The sequence below is a fragment of the Stegostoma tigrinum genome, chromosome 12 (genome assembly GCF_030684315.1).
Source record: "Stegostoma tigrinum isolate sSteTig4 chromosome 12, sSteTig4.hap1, whole genome shotgun sequence".
NCBI lineage: Eukaryota > Metazoa > Chordata > Chondrichthyes > Orectolobiformes > Stegostomatidae > Stegostoma > Stegostoma tigrinum.
In genome coordinates, this window is record NC_081365.1 from 57266802 (window position 1) to 57286210 (window position 19409).

The window sequence follows — 19409 nt, forward strand, 5'->3', positions numbered from 1 at the left end:
GATGTCATCAAAATATTAGCTTCCATAACACCACCATCTCTGCTAATCCATGTGATTTACAAAACTCAAGCATTGTTGGGGGGATAGAACATAGAACAGAACTGTACAGCACAGCACAGGTCTTTCGGCCCACGATGTTGTGCCGACCTATTATCCTACTAAGATCAATCTACCCTGCATACCCTACATTTTACTATCCTACACGTGCCTATCCAAGAGTCGCTTAGAAGTCTCTAAAGTATCTGACTCCACCACCAATGCCGGCAGTGCATTTCACACACCCACCACTCTCTGCGTAAAGAACTTACCTCTGACATCTCCCCTCTACCTTCTCCAATCACCTTAAAATTATGCCCCATCGTAATAGTCATTTCCGCCCGAGGAAAAGGTCTCTGACTGTCCACTATGCCTCTCATTATCTGGTAAACCTCTGTCAAGTCACCTCTTGTCCTTCTTCGCTCCAATGAACAAGGTCCTAGCTCCCTCAACCTTTCCTCATAAGACCTGTCCTCCAGTCCAGGCAGCATCCTGGTAATCTCCTCTGCACCCTCTCTAAAGCTTCCACATCTTTCCTATAATGAGGTAACCAGAACTGAACACAATATCCCAACTGTAGTCTAACCAGAGTTTTATAGGGCTGCAGCATAACCTCATGGCTCTTAAACTCAATTCCCCTGCCAATGAAAGCTTATGCCTTCTTTACAACCCTATCAACTTGGATAGCAACTTTGAGGGATCTATGGAGGTGGACACCAAGATCCTTCTCTTCTTCCACACTGCCAAGAATCCTGCCATTAACCCCATATTCTGCATTCAAATTCAACCTTCCAAAATGAATCACCTCACACTTTTCTGGGATGAATTCCTTCTGCCACTTCTTTGCCCAGCTCTGCATCCTGTCAATGTCCCGTTGCAACCTACAACAGCCCTCCACGCTGTCCAAACCTCCACCAACCTTCATGTCATCAGTAAACTTACTAATCCACCCTTCCACTTCCTCATCCAAGTCATTTATAGAGATCACAAAGAACAGAGGTCCCAGAACAGATCCGTGAGGAACACCACTAATCACTGAGCTCCAGGCTGAATACTTTCCATTTACTACAACCCTCTTGTTTGCAATTTTGTTCAAACCATCCTAATGGATGCTGTCTTGTCACAGAGATAGGTTTTGGGATTAGAAGCTTCCATTGTTTAAATTATCATGGGTTTTTGTTAGATAATCAGAAGTGGGTAGGTTCCAAGGAGGCTTTCATGAGGGTATGCAATAACAAAAATGTGTAAAGATATGAAGAAAAAGCAGAAAAATGGCACTAAGTTATCAAGCTTATTTGGAAGGTTAGTGCTGACACAATGGGCTCAATGCCCTATTTCAGAACTGAAATGTTTCTGTTTGAAGCCAATTACAGTTTTGGTTTTAGCATAGCCTGAAGGTCATTGAACTGGGATAACCAAAGGAGATAAATGCTTTATTCGGTCTGTATGTTAAGCAAAAAAAAATACAAGTTTCATCAATCAGGAAAGGGGCCAAGCTTCATTTGGAATTTAGAAAGGGGAATTAAGCGGAAAGATTTGCCCAGTCTGAAGCTAGAGTAAGAAATCTGTAGACAGCTGTGTGGAAGAAAGTAGTTAACTGAGTTAAATGGGAGGATGAGAGGGGATCTGATTGAGACGTTTAAGATAATTAAAGGATTGGACATTCTGGAGGCAGGAAGCATGTTTCCGTTGATGGGGGAGTCCAGAACCAGAGGACACAATTTAAAAATAAGGGGTAGGCCATTTAGAACAGAGTTGAGGAGAAACTTCTTCACCCAGAGAGTGGTGGATATGTGGAATGCTCTGCCCCAGAAGCCCATGGAGGCCAAGTCTCTGGATACTTTCAAGAAAGAGACAGATAGAGCTCTGAAGGATAGTGTAATCAAGGGTTATGGAGATAAGGCAGGAACAGGCTACTGATTGTGGATGATCAGCCATGATCATAATGGATGGTGGTGCTGGCTCGAAGGGCCGAATGGCCTACTCCTGCACCTACTGTCTATTGTCTATTGGGAGGATTGTGACAAGATAGATGGGTATCCATCAGCAGTCGAGCTAAGGAGTTGAGGTGATCATAGTTGTGAGGTCTTTAACAAAATGTTGGAAGATTCCTCATCGAAAAGCAAATGGAACAATCCCCATTAATGTTGTTCATTGGGGAGAGGGGGGACATTGAAGAGAAAAGAAATGTACTTCAAATGGCTGTGACACACATATGGGTTGATCCTTAAAGAAGCAAAAAAATTTCAAGATTTCCTAAGAGTGGGGAGCTTTGTTGAGCGTGGCTGAGATTACACCATAAGTCTTCATAAATGAGAGTGTTAAGTTAGTGGTGCTTGCTTTGCTAAACTCCTTCTTGCCTACAATAAAATTTGATTTTGTTTACAAAAAGTGTCTTGTGATATAGTTTGTTATTTACAGGGTGTTGAGATTTTTCTTTCAACATCAATTGTCCCTATGTGGATCGTTACAATCACGACAAAAAAATCCCATTCTACAACTCTCCAATTACCAGATGCTTATGTTTTTATCCACAAATATAGTTATTGTTTTGGAAGAATTTGGTAGAACTTCTCCAATTTCCAACATTCTGAAAACGTTGTAATCGGTGATTCATCAGTAAATCTTCCTGAAGTAAACTGATTAATTGTACTTCTACAGGGCAGAATTAAAAACATGAATAAAACACAAAATTGGAAAAAGAATGGTGGAGGAGATATGGTAAAGATGTGACAGATGAAATTTAATGAAGTGAAGTTACAAAGTGATACCATCTGTTAAGATGAATGAGGAAAAGCAATATAAAATAAAATGGGGCTGCAAAGGAGCTCACCAGCTTGATCGACATCAACCCACACAACTAAATCTGCAGCACTTCTCCCTTGGTGCAGATTATCCACTGCCATGCACAAAATGGCAATGGGAGCTGGAAGAGACCCTTAAGAGGATATTAATTGGCTTCTCAGAAGGTGTATTCCATATTCTAACCTTATATTAAGTAGAAATGTTTTTATTGCTGTTATCTTTGCTTTAACGCCATTTCCTTTCAAACTGTGTCCGTAGTTCTTAATACTTCCTCATGGGAACAGTTCTTCCCTGTCTACTCTGTGTGGACCTGTGCTGATTTTGAACACCTCTATCAAATCTTCCATCAACTTTCTCTTCACCAAGCCTTACTTTGTCCAATTTGTCCAAGTAATTAAAATCCATCACCCCTGAAAGAACTCCCATTAGTCTCTTCTGTACCTACCCTAATGCCTTCACATCCTCAAATCTGGTTCCCTGAATTGGACACAATACATCAATACCAGTGTTTTATACAGATTTCTCATACTTTTTTATTCTATGAATCTATTTAAAAAGCCAAGCATCTCATTTCCATTTCATAAATTGCTTTTTCAACTTGCCATGTCACCTTCAAGGGTTTGTACAAGGTTTCTCAGTTCATATACTCGCTTTAAAACTATTTCCTTTGCATTATATTGCCTCTTCTTGTTATTTCTACCAAGCAATATTACTTTGCAGATTTCTGCATGAAATTTCATTTGACATGTGAGTGCCCTAGCTGCCAATCTGCCTTTCACCTCTTGGAGTCTTGTGCATGTTTCATAATTCACTGTACTTCTAAGCCTGCCATCAACTGCAAACTTTGACCGAGGTCAGACTGGTAATTTTGGAGGGGGAACAGAGTTGCATGCATTGTTAGGAAGCAAAGCTCTGTGCCCATCACGTGCCCATCACTCTCACATCACCACAGTAGTGCCGGCAGCTGGTTGTTTGCTATCCTGCTTTTGGGGGGTAAATGAGCTCCTTAAATTCCCAACCGATGGCCACTTAATACTTAATTTCTACTGCTGCTGGTATTGACCATTTCCAGGGGTGTCCACACCAAGTGGGGAAAGCACCAGGCCTGAGGAGGCGTGTGATAGCTCCCTACTGCTCAGGAATGCTATGAATAATGGGAGGCGCCACATCTCTGAGCAAAAACAGCACCCCTCACCTAAACCATCCCCTTTCCTACCTCCCGATCTTTGTCCCTCGTCTGCTTTCTGGGAGCCCCTGATGGTATTGGCTAGCAAATTTCCACAGATCATGAATTCGGGTCTTCAGCAATGCTCCTGTTTGGTAACCGATACTGACTGCAGTTCCAGTGTTAGCCAGTATTCCTCGAGAGCTGTCAACCCTCTAACTGGTGAGTAGTTCCTGGAGGTGGGACACCCTCCCTTATGAGGACACAAATCAAGACCTTGTGCAATTAATTGTCCAAGTTATGAAGAGCTGCACTATGGCTTGCCTCATTCCCAAATTTCCAGTTAGTTGACAAGATTATGGTCTCAAAACCTACCCATTAAATGTTTATCCTTCACACAAAACTCGTCATTCACACGGCACGAGTCCTAATGCCATTTTTCATCCCATCCCTATTATTTATTTCCTTTACCTTCAACTATCTAACAGATTTTCTGTTTCAATTACTAAATTCCAAGTTCTGGATCCCCTGTTCTTTTGGCTAAGCCACAGTTGTATTCAATATTTTAGAGGGATTCTCATTGCAAGGCTTATCAAATTCAATCTTACCAAACACATTTTGCTTGATTAATTTATTCACAGGATCCCTACAGTGTGGAAGCAGACCCTTCAGCCCGACAAGTCTGCACTGACACTCGGAGCACCCCACCCAGACCCATCCCTCAATAACCCACCTAATCTACACATTCCTGAACACTATGGGCAATTTAGCATGGGCAATCCACCTAAGCTGCACATTTTCAGACTGTGGGGGGAAACTGGAGCACCCAGAGGAAACCCACACAGACACACGGAGAATGTGCAAACTCCACACAGACAGTTGCCCTACGGGGAATCGAACCCAGGTCCATGGTGCCGGGAGGTAGCAGTGCTAACCACTGAGCCACCATGCCGTCAAATTCTATACCATGTCCCCTGTGGCATCTCTCACATTTCACTCAACCTTAAAACATGCCATTTCCCAGAACAACTTGTTGCTCAGTGGATATCCCAGAATTCACCAACATCTTTTGGGCCCATGCCATCTTTCAAAGGCAGACAAGCACCACCATGCTATCCTCCATGATGGCTGATATTGCCCAGGACATGGCAGGCAGGGAGAAATCAGCATCCCCCATTCTGGAGCAGGGTCTTGGGGGTGGACATATAATTAACGCAGCTAAAGATGGGTTAATGATGAAAAAAAGCATGTCCAATCAAAATACGTAGTTCAATACCTGCGAGTAGCCTGGTTGAAAACGATTTTAAACATTATACAGGACTATTAGCTGCCCCCTATAATATGTGCCTATCAATGTTACAAGAACCCTCCCAAAGACCCACAAAAGGACATAAAATTTGAAAATGTGACTAATTCAATCTTGGACCAGGGCCAGATCTGTGGCTTGATGAAAATTTTAGTGCGCAAATGTTTAAACTAATGCAAATGATCCTGGAAACTTGTTTCACCCCGAACAGATTTGTGCTCAGAATGTTATCTACCACAGATGTTAATCTAAAGGCCCACAATTATCTGAGTTAGATCTGTCTGTCTTTTTGAAAATGAACATCACATTAGCTATTCTCCACTCTTCAGGAACATATCTACTCAAATAAAACCGTGAATTCTTCAGACAAAACGTCCTGGATGGTGCAAACAAGGACATTTTGTACATCAATCTGCCTTATACGAATGAACATCAAAATTTCCTGGAAGTGCATTTTAACCACTCTGCTACAAACCTCCTGGTGACTCCTCAGAAGCAGGGTAGCCAATGGCTCAGTCCACTTGCATTAATACCCAAGTAATTAGGTTAACATTGAGGTGACTTGCGTGATGGAAATCTGGTTTTCAAATTCTTTTACTGTGCTCAACTTGATTAGAACCTTGTTCAAATTACTGAACCCCCCAGTTGCAGTATTCAGTCTTCAGCAACATTTTAAATGATTAATATTTAAAGCCGTACATTGAGACGGTTAAATCAGTAGCTTACACTATCTAAAAGTTTTAGCCTGAACAAATTTCAAATGAAACTGGACTTGTTTTACCTTTCTTGGGTGGTAAAATGTGGGAAGTGAGAGCCAATTCTGCCTTTCATCCACAGGGTCGCTGAAGTACGGATGACATAATGATTCAACATACAGACTTTGCTGACAGACAGCTTGAACAGTTAAAGCCATTTGCAGTTACTAATGAGTGGTACAATGCCTGTTGAAGGATCACTTCTCAAAAGTCATTAGAAATTGAGTGAAGCTTCTGCCAGTTTTTCAAAATAATATTCATGACATTTTTGTTCCAGTCTCTCCCTTCTTGCTTTCTCTGACTTGAGAATAGTTGCTGATCTTTTTACAATGACTGACAGCTCCTGCTCTAGAAAACAACCTCCCATATTGCCATGTTGGAATGTCTCCAATAGCTCAAGCTCAAAGTCACAGTTAGGAGCATTTTTTACAGAACTGTTTGTCGAAGTTGTTATCTGCAAGGACTGCATGTTATTGCCCCTTTTTGTGTATTAATCTTTCCAGGAACTTTTTTTATTACCTTCTAATCAAATTTATATTCTTATCAATCTAAACTTTAATTAAATTATTCTGTTCCTTCTTAACACTGCTTCTAATTCACAATCCAGCCAAATGTCCATTACGGAGGAACAATTTTAACTCTGTCTGTTCTTCTTATGTTTACCAGCTCATTTCTTGTTCTGTTCTTCACCCCAAGCGGTTCTGTTTTACCTTTGTTTGATCCTTGTTTCAGGAAAAGCAATTGCCATTTTAATACTAGCTATTTCAGAACTTTATGAAATGACTTATAGTAATCACCCACTTGAGTACCATAGATTTTGTGCTTTTCATTTCGCCCCTACTATGTAATCTTTGACATTATCTGACCTCCAGACGTTACAAGGTCACACTGCTGTGTCATTAGCACACATGCAAGTTAACTGACCTGGTTTATACATGTTAGTTCCAAATAACGAAACTACTGTCACCCCAATCTGATGGCAACAACTTGATGCACCTAAACAATATACAATGCCAGCCCTTCTCAGTTGAATGTTCCAATACCCTGTAATTCTTAACTACAAACTCTTCTCTGTGTATTTGTAATGCCCTTCACTCATTCTTGTTAAGCCTTAATCTTTCTGCTTCTTCCTCACCAACACTATCGTCCAAAAATCTGAGTCTTAGAGAGTGCTACTCTATTTTATAAACTTCGAGTACCTCCTGTCCACCAAAATGTGCTGTGCAATATTGTGCTACCTCATTACTTTTCCAAGCTTCCATTACCACATACTTCTAACCCTGTTCGAAGCAGTTTACACTGAGAAAGTCAACTCAGTGCTACTATAGACAGCTACAATATGACATGTGTGTGGTCATTGGAATAATTTTTACCTTAATATTGAAGACTTGTGGTATTGGCGCTTGTTTGTACAATTCCAACTGATCCTTTGTAGAAGAGGCCCACAGTGTTAGCAGGCTTAGCTTCTGTTGAAACCGTGTCAAGTCCTTCAATACCTCTTCTATTTCGCTTTGTTTATCAGGCAAATTTCTTGATACCTATAATATAAGAAGCACAGAAAAACTGAAACAGATTCAGGTTAGTATTTTTTTTAACTCAGTATAATTTAATGGAACATTTACTTTGCTGTTGCATTTCAGAAGTGAAAGGATTTTTTTTGTTGAAAATTTATGTTGCATTGAAATAATCAGTTCTTCTCCATTTCTTTTATATGCATGTTCCAGCTTGCATTAATGGGATATTACTTTCGGCCTGTTTGAGAACAACGTATTAATGATAAATCCAGCCATCCTAATCTCTGATGATGAGCCATTTACAGGAGACAATAAATCTAAAACATCAGGAGGATACCTCAGAAATAACTGTTTCCTTGGTAACAGCTGCTGCTGAGGTGCAGCAAGATTTGACAAACTGGTGATGTTAAACTGGCTGAATGCCGATATGACCTACATTTCTGAACTGCTTTACTTACCTCAGATAGAACACAGTACTCCCAAGCAAATATACAACGCTAGCCGGCAAGTGTGAACCTTTTCAGTCTGAAACCCTGCGATGATAGGTCATATCCCGGATTGCCTTTGTCAGACAACACACTCACCTGTGACAGAAGGTTTTGAGTTCACACTCCACTCCAGTATCTTGAGCAATGCGATGAGTGTGCTGGGCTCTCAGTTGAGACGTTAATCCTAAGGCCCAAGTGTTTCTCACATGCACCCTGTTTGTCGCCTTGACCTGACTGACCACATGATTTGCCCTCAATGCTTCTCCACAGGCTTCCAGCTGAATGGGACTGTGCTCACCCAACTCTATTCTGATCCAACCAGTCACAGGTAGAGAATGAACTGCAATGGCTTCTCTCTGTTCCTGCTCCCAAATCTTTAGTATCCCACCAGGAGTTATGTTGTAGGGTCATAAACTATTGCAGCTTGGAAAAGGGGCATTTGGTCCATCATGTCCAAACAGGCTCAACATGCACCTTTCTGCTCTAATTGCGTTTCCCAGCACTGCGGCTGGTAGATTTGTACGCAATGGCATTCCAAATATTCATCTAAATACTTTTAAAAGTTGCAATGGTTCCCACTTGTACACTCTCACAGGCACTGAGCTCCAGATAGACACCATGTTTTGGGTTACAACTTAACCTTAAATAACTTCTAAACCTTTTTTCCACAATTTTAAAATCAAAGGGTCCTGGTTATTGACCCTTCCAGCAAGGCAAAAGGTTACTTCAGATCTACGCTACTTATGACCCTCATAATTTTATCAAACTCAGTCAGGCCTCAGGTTAAACGTATCTCCTGTGAAGAAAAGCAACTCAACCTTCTGTCTTAGGTGAGTATGCTGTCTAAGCCACGGCTATCCTGCATAGCCCTGACAATAACCCAGTGAATCTCCTCTGCATTCTCTCCAATGCAATCACATCCTTCTTACAGAGTGGCAACCAGAACAACACACCGTACAGCCATTTCTCCTCAAATAAAAGCATAGCATCGGTTTCAAATGCATGTGCTGAGGAAAACCACAGCTCTACACCTTCACTGGATCCTCCAGTGTCTTTGAATTTCCTCCCTAAACTTCTCTGCCTCTCTGTCACTCCTGTTTACTTTAAGGCTCTCTTTAAAACTTTACATCATCTACACTAATATATCTATGTATGGCTTAATGTCAAATTATGTCTGCTAATATGCCTTTCATTGAATATTTAGCAGCGTTAAAAGTTTCTAAGTAAGTACAAGTTATCACGGATAATGTAAACAATCCAGGACAAGGGACAGTAATCCTGGGACCTGCTGCTGTTCTTGGCTCGGGACTCCTGTTCGGGAACCCTGGCTTGGGAACAGCAGTTCCATCTGGGGCCTAGCAAAGTGGCCCGGCTCCTGACCCAAGTACAGTAGGCCACCTAGAACATAAGGCCTGGTTATAGGGCCCTGGCATATCCCCTGTGCCAGACCCCGAAAAGATCCTATTGTATCATTTCAGAGTTCTTTCTTGTATGCTGGTCAACTTTCATCCTTTGGCCAACACGATTAAAGCAAACTAGTTGGTCATTATCTCATTGCTACTTGCCACGCGTAAAGTAGCGAGCATATTTACTCCATTATAACAAAGTACTTCAGTTAATGTAAAGTGTTTTGCAACATCCCAAGGTCAACTTGCTCATTAATTGCATTTTTCCTATTCCTATTGTGTTCAGTGATTTTTTTCCCCTCTGTCATTATGTCTTATTTATGCAAGAATTTAGAATAAAACTTATAAGTTGAAGCTTATAAAAATAAAGATTAGCTCCACTATGCTGACAATGATTGAACTGAGAAGTTCTGAAGGCATCAGTTATAAACAGGAAAGCATTTTCACTAATTGGTTGGGTGATGTTTCATTTAGACTTAAATTCAAAATCATGGTAGTTGTGAGGTGGCATGATGGCTCAGTGGTTAGCACCATCACCTCACAGCACCAGGGACCCGGGTTCAAGTCCACCTTTGGGAGATTGTTTGTGTGGACTTTGCACGTTCTGCCTGTATTTGTGTGGGCTTCTGCCAAGTGCTCTCGTTTCCTCCCACAGTCCAAAGAGATGCAGGTTTGGTGTACTGGCCGTGCTGGAATGTCCAGGGATGTTTAACTTAGATGGATTAGCCATGGGAAATGTAAGGTTACAGGGATAGGGTAGATTTGGGTGGCATGCCCTTCAAAGGATCAGTGTGAACTCATTGGGCCAAATGGCCTGCTTCCACACCGTAGGGATTCTGTAATTCAGTGCATTTACCAGGAAAAGTTCCTTCCTCCTCTTTTCTGCCATGTCCCTGCACATACAGTTCAAACAGTAAAATCCAGTCAATACCTTTATGTGTTTTCATAAAATTCCATTAATATCAATCACTTTTTGTAAAATGAAGTTAGGTTGTTGGTAATAACAAGGTGTAGAGCTGGACGATCACAGCAGGTGAAGCAGCATCAGAGGAGCAGAAAGGTTGATGTTTCGGGCCTAGACCCATCTGCAGAAATGGGGGAGGATTAGCGTTAGGGGTTCTGAAATAAATAGGGAGAGACGGGGAGGTAGATAGAAGATGGATAGCGGAGAAGGTATGTGGAGAGGAGACAGACAGTTCAAAGAGGCGGGGAGGGAGCCATTAGACGTGAGTGTGGGTGGGGAGGTAGGGAGGGAATAGGTCAGTCCAGGGAAGACAGACAGATCCAGGGGGCGAGATGAGTTTAGTAGATAGGAGATGGCGGGGGGAGCTTTGGGTGGAAGGAGGGGATAGGTAGGAGGAAAGACATGCTAGGGAGGCGGGGACAAGATGGTTTTGAGGGGAGGGTAGATTTTGAAGCTTGTGAAATCCACATTGATTCTATTGGGCTGCAGGGTTCCCAAGCGGAATATGAGTTGCTGTTCCTGCAACCTTCGGGTAGCATCGATGTAGCACTGGAGGCACAGGATGGACATGTCGTCTGAGAAATGGGAGGGGGAGTTGGAATGGTTCGGGACTGGGATGTGCAGTTGTTTAGTGCGAACCGAGTGTAGGTGTTCTGTAAATTGGTCCCACAGCCTCCGCTTGGTTTCCCCAATGTAGAGGAGGCCACAACAGGAATAGTGGATGCAGTATTCCACATTAGCAGATGTGCAGGTGAACATCTACTTGATGTGAAAAGTCCCCTTGGGGCCTGGGATGGGGATGAGGGGGCTGGTTTAGGGGCAGGGGTAGCACTTGTAGGCTCCATCTCTGGCAACCACTGAGAAACCGATATCCATTTCAAGCTCACCGATTCCCACAGCTACCTAAAATACACTCCTCCCAACCAACCTCCTGCAAAAGTGCACTCCCCTATTCTCAATTCCTTTGCCTCTGCCGCAACTGCTCCCAGGATGAGGCATTCCACCCCGTACATCTCAGATGTCCTCATTTTGCAAGGTCTGCAACAACCCCCCTCCCCTTAGTTGTTGAGAATGCCCTCGACAGTGTCTCCCGCATTTTCCGCAACTCATCCCTCACACCCCCTCCCCGTAATAACAACCACAACAGAATCCCCCTCATCCTCACATACCACCCCACCAACGTCCGGATCCAATACATCATCCTCCGACACTTCTGCCATCTGCAATCCGACCCCACCACTCCATTGGCTTTCCAGAGGGGCCACTCTCTCCATGACTCCCTTGTCCGCTCCACAGTCCACTCCAGCCCCACCACACCTGGCACTTTCCCTGCAACCGCAGGAAGTGCTACACCTGCTCCTACACCACCCCGCTCACCCCCATCCCAGGCCCCAAGAAGACTTTCCACATCAAGCAGATGTTCACCTGCACATCTGCTAACGTGGTATACTGCATCCGCTGTTCCTGTTGTGGCCTCCTCTACATCGGGGAAACCAAGCGGAGACTTTATGACCGCTTTGCAGAACACCTACGCTCAAAACGTACTAAACAACTGTACCTCCCAGTCGCAAACCATTTCAACTCCCAATCACATTCCACAACGACCTGTCCATCCTGATGCCTAGTGCTACATCGATGCTACCCGAACCTTGCAGGAACAGCAACTCATATCCCACTTGGGAGCCCTGCAGCCCAATGGTATCAATGTGGACTTCACAAGCTTCAAAATCTCCCCTTCCCCCTACCGCACCCCAAAACCAGCCCAGCAAGCCCCCACTCCCCTAACCTGTCCTTCCTCCCACCTATCCCCTCCTACCACCCCAAGCCCCACCCCCATCTCCTACCTACTAACCTCATCCCACCCACTTGATCTGTCTGTCCTCCCTGGACTGACCTACCTCGCCTCTACCTCCCCACCTACACTCACCTCTTCTGGCTCCATCCCTGCCTCTTTGACCTGTCTCCTCTCCACCTACCTTCTCCTCAATCTGTCTCCCCCCCTCCCTATTTATTTCAGTACTCCCTTCCCCTCCCCCATTCTGCAGATGGGTCTAGGCCCAAAACGTCAGCCTTCCTGCTCCTCTGTTGCTGCTTGGCCTGCTGTGTTCATCCAGCTCTACACCTTGTTATCTCAGATTCTCCAGCATCTGCAGTTCCTGCTATCTCTTGTCATAAGTAAATGTGAAAGCACAGACATTATTTTAAAATATTGATAACCTGCATTGCAAACATATTATGGGTAGATTGTCTGCCATCAATCCGTCTTACTATGATTAGCTGTGCTTCTGATACCAAGAGTAGGAAGGATGAATACATCACATAAAGCCCATGTGATGTACTCAGCAGAAGATAGGTTCAGTCTTGATGAAGTAATCAAGTGTATTACATGTTACTCAGTCGCTGGTTACATTAATCATAGATGCACGGTTGCCCCTTGTGAAATATCAGTTTTGACTTAGGAGTAAATATGCTTTATTATTTTAGTACATGTAGCTAACAATCGCTGATGTACTCACAGCTCACAACTCATGGAAAATTCCCACTGAAAAATTCCTCAGGACACAGTAGCATTCAACAAAGAACAGAAGACTGGTTAGATCCTGTTAGGAACAGTCTTTTGTATCCGGATGGATGGAATTTATCTTGCAAAACCAGCTAACTCTTTGAGGCATTAACTGTCTTCTACAACAATATTGACATGCAATGGACATAATGCCTGAGGTTAAAAATAGACTTTGCAATTTGTGTGCTGTACGAGAGAAAAGTTCTGATTGAGTTTGAAAATAAAAAATGATCAAATCAACTGTACGCCTGACTGCAAATGATAATTGGAAATAATTACAAATTACAAATAATCTACACAATCAGGATACGTTTACAGTTAGAGTTTACAACTTTTCAAATTGAAATGGAGAATTATTAAACAAAGAATACTGAACACAAAAGAGTCTCAGAGGTGAAGTACAGTTCTGACCAGATACAATATTCACCACAGAATCATTGAATATCTACAAGGCATAAAGATGCCGTTCAGTCCATTGAATCTACACCAACCCTCCCAAAAGCATCCCACCCAGACCTATTGTTTCCATGTGTTTTCGGTCAAGTAAGAAGAGAATGACTAAGTACTGATGAGCATACAAACGGTTTTGGTTACAATTCTGAGAATAATCACTCTTGCTCACTGGAATATAACTTCTACTTTGTACCGCACTCCAAACCTCCAATATTTCTGTATGTAGATAATCCAGAGGAAACATCATCTTGCAAGCTTTCCAGACAATAATGTTATGAACATGCTGTTTGATATCATTATTTTGAAGGATTCATGTTGGAGGATGAAGCATGACAGTGGTTCACTTAGATACCTAAACCTTTTGTTTAATTTTTAAATGGGTCACTTGAAAGGCAATTTTTTTTAAATAAGGCACTTCTGAGAAGTCAAATACAGTCAGCTAATTGTTTGGATGCATTTACTGGAAATGCCATGTTCGGATTTACAACTTTATTTTGGATATTGCTTTGGGTTCAGTTGGGGCTGCAGAGCCAGGATGCTGACTGAATGTCACCTTGCACATTTCATACATTTTTGTTTTTAACTTTCAAGATCAATTATTGGTCAAAATAAAACTTTGCAAAGTTAATTTTTTTGTGTGATATTTGGTGTACTTGTGTTATTTAGAAGTGCCGAACGTCTATACATTCCTCTCAAAAACTGTATTTATCAGCTTAGATCTTTGCTGATAAGTCCTGTTTTTTACAAGAAATCAATACTTTTGTTATTATTCTGTAAGCCTAGGTTTTTAAAATTTGGATCCTAATAGAGTCAAAATATATAATAGGTCCTGTTGGTAACTGGCACAGCATTTGAATTTATGTTGTGAACAGTGAAGTGCTGGGACTAGATAGTGACAGCTCACTGTCCAACATGAGTCATTACAACAGATAGAAAGAGGAAAGAAATGCAATCCATCTGATCCAAATGTCACATCATTTACCTTATCAACCCCGATGCTGAATCAGAAATATCTACTGTAGTCCAGGCAACAGCAAATAGCTGATTGGGTTTCACTGGCATTGCTTTTGCTTCTTAGTCAATCCATCACAAGTTGAAGTCTAATACTAAGATTCTCACATGGAGGTCAAACTAACAATGCAGTACCAAGGGAGTGATATGATGGCTAAGATGTTGTCCTTTAAATTATACATTATATTAAGGTGCTGCCAATTTATATGGTGGTTTGTTGGATAAGGCTGAAGATAACAGGAAGATAACAGGAACTGACAGGAACTGATAAGACGCCTAACAATGGGCTGCTTTATGAATGGAAATACGCTAAGTCAGTCAGATCTGCTAAGAGTTAAAACGGCAGGAAACCAGGAACCGCTGGCTGGATCTGATAAGGCATACATTTGGAGAAAACAGTCGGGATTGCTTGGACGCACGGATAAGTCCAAAGAAGACAAATATTTGGACAAACCGTTCAGGATTGGTCATGTTCACACATAATTCCAAGTAAGGAACATATTTGTCACAGAAACTTGTGTATAAAAAGCCTGAAGAAATACCTCTGACAAACAACACTCTGAAGACTAATGTTGGAAGAAGGTACGCTGTGTGAGGAGGTGTGGTGAAGACATCAAACAGTTTCAGCCTGGCCAGCTGTGAACCCTCCCGGGTAATAACTTTTGAGTTTAGTTACCGAAATCAGAGTCGTGAAAGACAATGATTGAAATATCTCTAGCAGTTAATAGTGTGTTATTAGTTTAAGTACTTAATAAATGAATTATGGTTTTATAGAGCTCCAAGCGCGTCTGCTGTATCTTCATCTTTGTATTAAGTTTTGAGTCTCAGAGATGGGCAACAGGTTCAAACTGGTGCTCAATGAGGTGGCATGGTGGCTCAGTTGTTAGCACTGCTACCTCACAGTGCCAGGGACCTGGGTTCAATTCCACCTTTGGGCAACTGTCTGTGTGGAGTTTGCACATTCTTCCCCTGTGTGTGTGGGTTTCCTCCCACAGTCCAAAGCTGTGCAGGTTAGGTGGATTGGCCATGCGAAATTGCCCATCATGTTCAGGAATGTGCAGATTAGGGGAATGGGTCTGGGTGGGATGCTCTGAGGGCTGGTGTGGACTTGTTGGGTCAAATGGCCTGTTTCCACACTGCAAGGATTCTATAATTCTACAAATCCCTCAATCAATGCAATCAAAAGTAGATTCATTGTCTTTTCACCAAGTGGAATCTTGTCAGAAGTAACAGTGAAACAATATTCCTCAACATTATCTCAATAATTGATTATATGTTAAGCTCTGAAATGTTTCTCAGAAATATTATACAGTAGCATCGAAAGGCAAGTCATTTTCTAAGATTTATTTGGAAAGAACCATATTATTATTGAACTCCAATTAAATCATAACAGATGTCATAACAGAGCTTGAGAGATAATGGGAACTGCAGATGCTGGAGATTCCAAGATAATAAAATGTGAGGCTGGATGAACACAGCAGGCCAAGCAGCATCTCAGGAGCACAAAAGCTGACGTTTCGGGCCTAGACCCTTCATCAGAGAGGGGGATGGGGGGAGGGAACTGGAATAAATAGGGAGAGAGGGGGAGGCGGACCGAAGATGGAGAGTAAAGAAGATAGGTGGAGAGGGTGTAGGTGGGGAGGTAGGGAGGGGATAGGTCAGTCCAGGGAAGACGGACAGGTCAAGGAGGTGGGATGAGGTTAGTAGGTAGCTGGGGGTGCGGCTTGGGGTGGGAGGAAGGGATGGGTGAGAGGAAGAACCGGTTAGGGAGGCAGAGACAGGTTGGCAGTTTCAAGGCCGAAGAGATTACAAGAGAGTTGCAATGGGAGAGAGATTCCCTGAGGTTGGTCCGGAGGGAGGAGGGTAACTTCTTCAGGTTAGGCATCCCTGGAAGAGGCTTCGCAGTGAGGTTAAAATAGTATCAGAGATAATGGGAACTGCAGATGCTGGAGATTCCAAGATAATAAAATGTGAGGCTGGATGAACACAGCAGGCCAAGCAGCATCTCAGGAGCACAAAAGCTGACGTTTCGGGCCTAGACCCTTCATCAGAGAGGGGGATGGGGGGAGGGAACTGGAATAAATAGGGAGAGAGGGGGAGGCGGACCGAAGATGGAGAGTAAAGAAGATAGGTGGAGAGGGTGTAGGTGGGGAGGTAGGGAGGGGATAGGTCAGTCCAGGGAAGACGGACAGGTCAAGGAGGTGGGATGAGGTTAGTAGGTAGCTGGGGGTGCGGCTTGGGGTGGGAGGAAGGGATGGGTGAGAGGAAGAACCGGTTAGGGAGGCAGAGACAGGTTGGCAGTTTCAAGGCCGAAGAGATTACAAGAGAGTTGCAATGGGAGAGAGATTCCCTGAGGTTGGTCCGGAGGGAGGAGGGTAACTTCTTCAGGTTAGGCATCCCTGGAAGAGGCTTCGCAGTGAGGTTAAAATAGTATCAGAGATAATGGGAACTGCAGATGCTGGAGATTCCAAGATAATAAAATGTGAGGCTGGATGAACACAGCAGGCCAAGCAGCATCTCAGGAGCACAAAAGCTGACGTTTCGGGCCTAGACCCTTCATCAGAGAGGGGGATGGGGGGAGGGAACTGGAATAAATAGGGAGAGAGGGGGAGGCGGACCGAAGATGGAGAGTAAAGAAGATAGGTGGAGAGGGTGTAGGTGGGGAGGTAGGGAGGGGATAGGTCAGTCCAGGGAAGACGGACAGGTCAAGGAGGTGGGATGAGGTTAGTAGGTAGCTGGGGGCGCGGCTTGGGGTGGGAGGAAGGGATGGGTGAGAGGAAGAACCGGTTAGGGAGGCAGAGACAGGTGTTCATCCAGCCTCACATTTTATTATCTTGGAATCTCCAGCATCTGCAGTTCCCATTATCTCTGATACTATTTTAACCTCACTGCGAAGCCTCTTCCAGGGATGCCTAACCTGAAGAAGTTACCCTCCTCCCTCCGGACCAACCTCAGGGAATCTCTCTCCCATTGCAACTCTCTTGTAATCTCTTCGGCCTTGAAACTGCCAACCTGTCTCTGCCTCCCTAACCGGTTCTTCCTCTCACCCATCCCTTCCTCCCACCCCAAGCCGCACCCCCAGCTACCTACTAACCTCATCCCACCTCCTTGACCTGTCCGTCTTCCCTGGACTGACCTATCCCCTCCCTACCTCCCCACCTACACCCTCTCCACCTATCTTCTTTACTCTCCATCTTCGGTCCGCCTCCCCCTCTCTCCCTATTTATTCCAGTTCCCTCCCCCCATCCCCCTCTCTGATGAAGGGTCTAGGCCCGAAACGTCAGCTTTTGTGCTCCTGAGATGCTGCTTGGCCTGCTGTGTTCATCCAGCCTCACATTTTATTATCATAGCAGAGCTTGGTTTAGTTGTAATTTTTCAGCAGAAAATAAACAAGAGCTCAGTCCAGCAAGTGAGCAAAATAGTGCTGATGATTACATGCATTTGGTCTGGGGACTAGGTGATTGAACAACAGGTACGATTCAGATTTGTATTTTGCAATTATCAGTTGCCACCGTCTGACTGTGAAGCACCACTTATCGTCACTCTGAACAAGTGTGGAGAACAGAACAAGCATGCTTGAAGGTAGTTGGGTGGAAATCAAAGCAATTGTGAAGAAACATAATTGGGATAAGTGACAAGAATACACCAGTCAAATCAAAGGAAGTTTCAAACAGAACTTATCACCACAAGCTGGGACTGCACAGAAAACATTTCAATCAGTAGTTTTCATGCACGCCGAAATCGAAAAATCTCTCTACATTTTGCAGCTGCTCAACTTCATGCTGTGTTCCACTTGAGAATGTATTGCATTTGACACAAATAGTGCATGTTATCAGATTTTAAGAGGCTTGACCAGTGAAAGAAAAAAAAGTGATATCAGTAGTACAGATAATGTACTCGCTCAAGAAAGAAATGTTGATAAAATGTGATTTGAACCGTTGAGAGCCCAAATATTGGATATTTGATTGTCAAAGTAAACTTCTCTGAGAAAGGTTCTTTGGAAAACATAATTGATTCTGAAAATTGCCAGGTTGGTTAAAGGAAGTAAGGCATGGATTTACTGGAGAAAGTAAAAGGGGAAATAGGTATCACACACACTCTCTCTCTCCCTCGCGCACGTACACTCACGCACGCACACACACTCTCTTTTGCATGCGCGCACTCTCTCTCTCTCGCACGCGTGCGTGCACACACACTCTCACGTCCAATTTCTCACGTAGGCACACACTTTCTCTCTCATGTACTTACACGCAGTTGTATCCTGGTGTTTGTTGATCATCGGGATACTACTGTGAGGCTTCAGTTTCTCTCGCTCAAATTGAATTAGAAATTCCAACATGCTATGATCACCGTTTCCTAAACAACCCGCTACTATGAAATCACTGATTAATGCCACCTCACTACACAATACTAGATCCAAACTAGTCAACTCTCTGGTTGGCTCCCTAACATATTCTTCTAACCAAAAATCTGAATACAATCTACGAACTCTTCCTAAAGCTACACTCGCCACCCCAATTGTTAATATTTTTTTCTTACCAGCCCTCAGCATTTTCTGGTTTGTACTGTATGCTACTATGGAACTATAGATTAATCTCACCAGGACTTCGTTCCCTTGGTATTCTTTATTTCTACACTGAAAGATTCTACGTCTTAACCTCCTGTGTCAAAATAATTTCTCACTCTCGCCTTGATCCCTTTCCTTACTAACACAAATACAGCTACCTTCTTATCCTTTATATTTATCCTTTCTACTGAGTACTGTTAGATACTCAACTCCTGATCCTGTGCTTCCTGTAACAAGCTCTCAGTATTGCTACCAAATCATACCCATTTGTCTCTATTTGTGCTGTTGACTAAGTTTGACCTATCTAATGATCACATATTTTTCTTTCATCTTCTGTTATCAATAATCCTCATCACTAACTACCTTCTTTTCACAC

General features: G+C 43.2%; 1 protein-coding gene across 11 annotated transcripts in view; it reads right to left on the bottom strand.

The window, feature by feature from the left end:
* The window catches only part of dmd (dystrophin), a 1835475-nt gene that overhangs the window by 487387 nt on the left and 1328679 nt on the right, over nt 1-19409 (bottom strand). For all 11 annotated transcript variants that reach the window (XM_059650343.1, XM_048540566.2, XM_048540567.2 and 8 more), the window contains one exon: nt 7441-7605. In XM_059650343.1, coding sequence (XP_059506326.1) covers nt 7441-7605 — 165 coding nt within the window. The remainder of the gene's footprint in view (nt 1-7440; nt 7606-19409) is intronic.